The sequence below is a fragment of the Nylanderia fulva genome, unplaced genomic scaffold (genome assembly GCF_048542155.1).
Source record: "Nylanderia fulva isolate GAGA-0341 unplaced genomic scaffold, ASM4854215v1 Scaffold811, whole genome shotgun sequence".
Taxonomy (NCBI): Eukaryota; Metazoa; Arthropoda; class Insecta; order Hymenoptera; family Formicidae; genus Nylanderia; species Nylanderia fulva.
This window is the reverse complement of record NW_028190930.1, coordinates 3783-7793: the sequence shown is the minus strand read 5'-3', so window position 1 is coordinate 7793 and position 4011 is coordinate 3783. Positions and strand designations below refer to the sequence as shown.

Sequence of the window (4011 nt, the reverse complement as noted above, 5' to 3'; positions counted from 1 at the left end):
ATGCAATGTATGTCCTATGTATATACATATGTGGATATAAATTTCATTACTTTTGTATGTACATAGAGTGTGAAAAGTATGTACAGTGCATATCATATGTATGTGAAATATTACCACAAGTATGTACATAGCATGCCTACAGTATATACATAGATACACTGAAAAAAAGAAGTTAATCTAACAAAATATTTAGATGAATACGTGCAATTAATTGTAAATATTTATTTAAATTAAGCAAAGATATATTTAAATCATCAAAATACTGTATATTTAACTGTATATTTTATTAATTTAAATATATCTTTGCTTAATTTAAATAAATATTTAGTTGCACGTATTCATCTAAATATTTTGTTAGATAAACTATTTTTTTCAGTGTATCTGTTAGATAAATATTTTTTTTTCAGTGTATCGACGTGATGAATGAAAATAATCTTATAATAAGAGTATGTCAGTTTTATTTTGTAAAAGAATTATTTTAATACTTTTTAAAACTTCTAAATTTTACAGTACTTAGTTCAGACAATATAAATTATATTTGAAACAAATGCGATTACAAATTATATTTAAAAACTAAATATAGGGTAAACCCAGGTAAGATGGCCATACGGAAAAGATGGCCATATAGGCTGGTTTTTTTATTTATAAGTTAAATAATGCACTTGTTTAGTAATTTTCAAAGATATTCAGATTATCTTTTCCGTATGGCCATTTTACCCGAATTTACCCTACAAAGTGGAGAATTTTAAAGAAACTATTGAATTGTTTCATTATATCTGAAATATGGAAAAAGTATTTCATACAATAAGGAAATTAATTCGTAAAGATATATATGTGATTAAATTATAGTATATTATAAATTTTTTTTTTTATTTATAACTTCAAAATTAAATCTCTTTACTAAATATATTTTTTAAAATAAAATTGCACGTTTGGCAGAGATTACAAATATATGTTTTGTATATTTTTGAGAATTATTATAAACAATACAAAACACAATTTTTTATCACATATATTTTGATAAAATATAAATTTTTAATTATGCTCTTTACTCTCTTATTAAATAGAATATCTTTAGTATGTTTCAACTTTGGACGTTTAGACTCGTATACACACCGCTCATAAATATTTCTTTACTCAAAAAAAGTTTTATGTTATATTATAAAAAAAATCCTAAATAATTTGTAGCGCTTTTCACAATCTTAAACAAACACAATGCGCTATATTTTATAATTTATCTAATTATTAAGTTTTGAAATTAATAAATGCATTATAAGAAATATGATATAAGCGATGATAGTGTACATAATAAAATAAAAATAAAAATTTCAAAGAACGTTTAAATAAAAATTAAATATTTTAACTATCGTAATAAACGTTAACTTAAGTAACAATAAATATTTTTTTGTTTAAGCTTGTGTATCGGTTTCGTTCATCGTTACTTCCCCTTCGGTTGCTACATTCTTCACGTTTTTAGTGACATTGCAGATACGATCTTTGCATCTAACCAGCCAAGATTTGATAAAACTAATAACTTCTGCTTCAGTTGCATCGGCTGTATTCTTGCAATATCGAACAGCACCTAATATAACAAATTAGTACAAAATAAAAGTAAAACATTAACTGTATTAAAAAATATTAATTATATAAAAATATAAATAATAATATAAAAAATTATTATTAATTTTGTGGCGATTACATCGTCACATACTTCCCTGAGATTAATAAGGAAAACACGCATACGAATACGAACACTGACATATACGAAAAGGACAAAGGCACAAGTAAATATAAATAAAATATTACAGACGAGACGAAAGACGAGTAGGACAGAAACAAAGAAGTAAAAATAGATAGAAAGTTCGCGAAGCCTCTCGAAGCCTAGCGAAGGGCGTTTTTGAGGCAAGGTATAAATAGGGGATTTTTAGATAACGATATACCGTCTTCGATAGTTGCCGCGCACGGACGCATCACGTTTGTAATCCGAGCGATATATCTAACTGTATTCACGCGTACCGTTTACACTAAAGAATATATTCAGTTAATTCAATCATTGCATAACTTTATTTAATTCCCGCATCGTTCCTCCTAAGCACTCGCGACGCGCGTATATAACCAAAGTGGTGACCCCGACGTGATCGCGAGAGAGCGGGAATTTGCGATTCTTTTGTGCTCGCGTGAGAGAGCGGTACATTTTTTTACTTTTTATTGTGACGACCGGTGAGACGATCTATTCGATCGGACCCGGGAAAAGTGATAGTGACCAGTTGCGTGTAAAAAAAAACTATTTGACATGATTGTGACGCGAGACGATGGAGTGATCGGTTCGCGCGTAGAGACGGAGGCGCGAACGTACGAGCAGCCGCGTGTGCAGGTGCAGCAGGCAGCCCCGATCACAATGCAGGCGGCCTCGAGTGCGATGCAGGCGGCCAAGTTGGAGCAGCCGCCGGGATACTTTTTCACCGCTCCCGAGATAAACCGTGTTGGCATGCGAATGCCAGAGTTTACGCCTTCGGATCCGGAGCTCTGGTTTAATATCGTTGACCGGAGTTTCCAGGCCGCCGGAATCACGGTCGATGCTACAAAATTCGGCTACGCCCTAACATCCATCGGGCCGAATTACACTGCCGAGGTGCGAGATATCATCATGAACCCGCCTGCGGAGCACGCGTACGAAACATTGAAGACGGAGCTGGTCAAGCGTCTGAGCCTGTCACAGGAGCACAAGACCCGGAGGCTCCTGGAACATGAAGAGATTGGAGATCGCAAGCCGTCTCAATTTTTGAGACACCTCCGCGGCCTCGCTGGAAACGTGGTTGGCGACCCCGTTTTGCGGACGATCTGGCTTAGCCGATTGCCGGCTTACATTCAGCCGCATCTGGTGACGCGCACGGCGGACACGATCGAGCAGTTGGCCGATATCGCGGATGCGATCGTTGAGGCGACCCGGGCACCGGCGTTTCAGGTGGCCGAGGCGTCAAAATTCGTGCCACCGCAGACGCAAGGCGCGAGCGATCCCGGGGCCTTGGAAGCCAGGATGGAGGTGCGACTGGCGCAAATGCGGCTTGCAATGCAGCAAGAGATGGCAGAACAGCTGACGGCCATACGTAAGTCGATTGAATCCATTGGCGATAACCGATATCGCGACGATGATCGACGTCGTTCGCGACCTCGTTCGCGTTCACGTTCACGCCCGCGAGCGCGATCCGGCAGCCGTGGTCCACCGGCCAGCGGCGTATGCTGGTATCATTGGCAGTTTGGAGCGGAGGCACGGCAGTGCAGACCACCCTGCTCGATGCAGATACCGGGAAGCGCAGGAACGGGACGTTAGAGGCGGCAAGCGACCCGGAACATAGTGCGCGCCGCTTATTCGTGACGGACACAAACACGAAAACGAATTTTTTAGTTGACACGGGCGCGGATCTCTGCGTGTTCCCTCGAAAGATGGTTCGAGGGCCACGACAGAGATCGACCTACGAGTTATCGGCCGCCAACGGCACACCAATATACACATACGGGACGGAAAACATGACTTTGAATCTCGGATTGCGACGGGCTTTTACGTGGCGTTTCGTGATCGCGGACGTGTCGAAACCAATAATCGGTGCCGATTTCCTCGCGCATTATGGCCTCCTCGTGGATCTGCGCAATTCTCGCCTCGTCGATCAGCTGACGAGCTTGACCGCACGCGGGCGTTGTATCCATTGCAACGTACCGCATATTAAAACGATCACAGGGGAGACGCCGTACCACCGGTTGTTGGTGGAATACGCGGACATTACGAGGCCGAGCGGACAAATTCAAGAAACGATCCACGCCACGCGACATTTTATTGAAACGACGCCGGGACCGCCTGTCGCGTGCCGACCACGAAGACTCGCTCCGGATCGACTCGCGGCCGCGAAAAAGGAGTTCCGACAGATGGTTGAGACCGGAATCGCGCGACCTTCGAAGAGCAGTTGGTCGGCGCCCTTACACATGGTGCCGAAAAAGGGCGAAGAATGGCGACCT

General features: G+C 40.8%; 1 protein-coding gene across 1 annotated transcript; it reads left to right on the top strand.

Moving 5' to 3' along the window:
• Positions 1 to 2293: 2293 nt before the first annotated feature.
• LOC114938785 (uncharacterized) lies at positions 2294 to 3331 on the top strand. Its single transcript, XM_029312862.1, has one exon. It carries the CDS (start codon positions 2294 to 2296, stop codon positions 3329 to 3331), a length of 1038 nt encoding a protein of 345 aa, XP_029168695.1.
• The last annotated feature ends 680 nt before the right edge of the window (positions 3332 to 4011 follow it).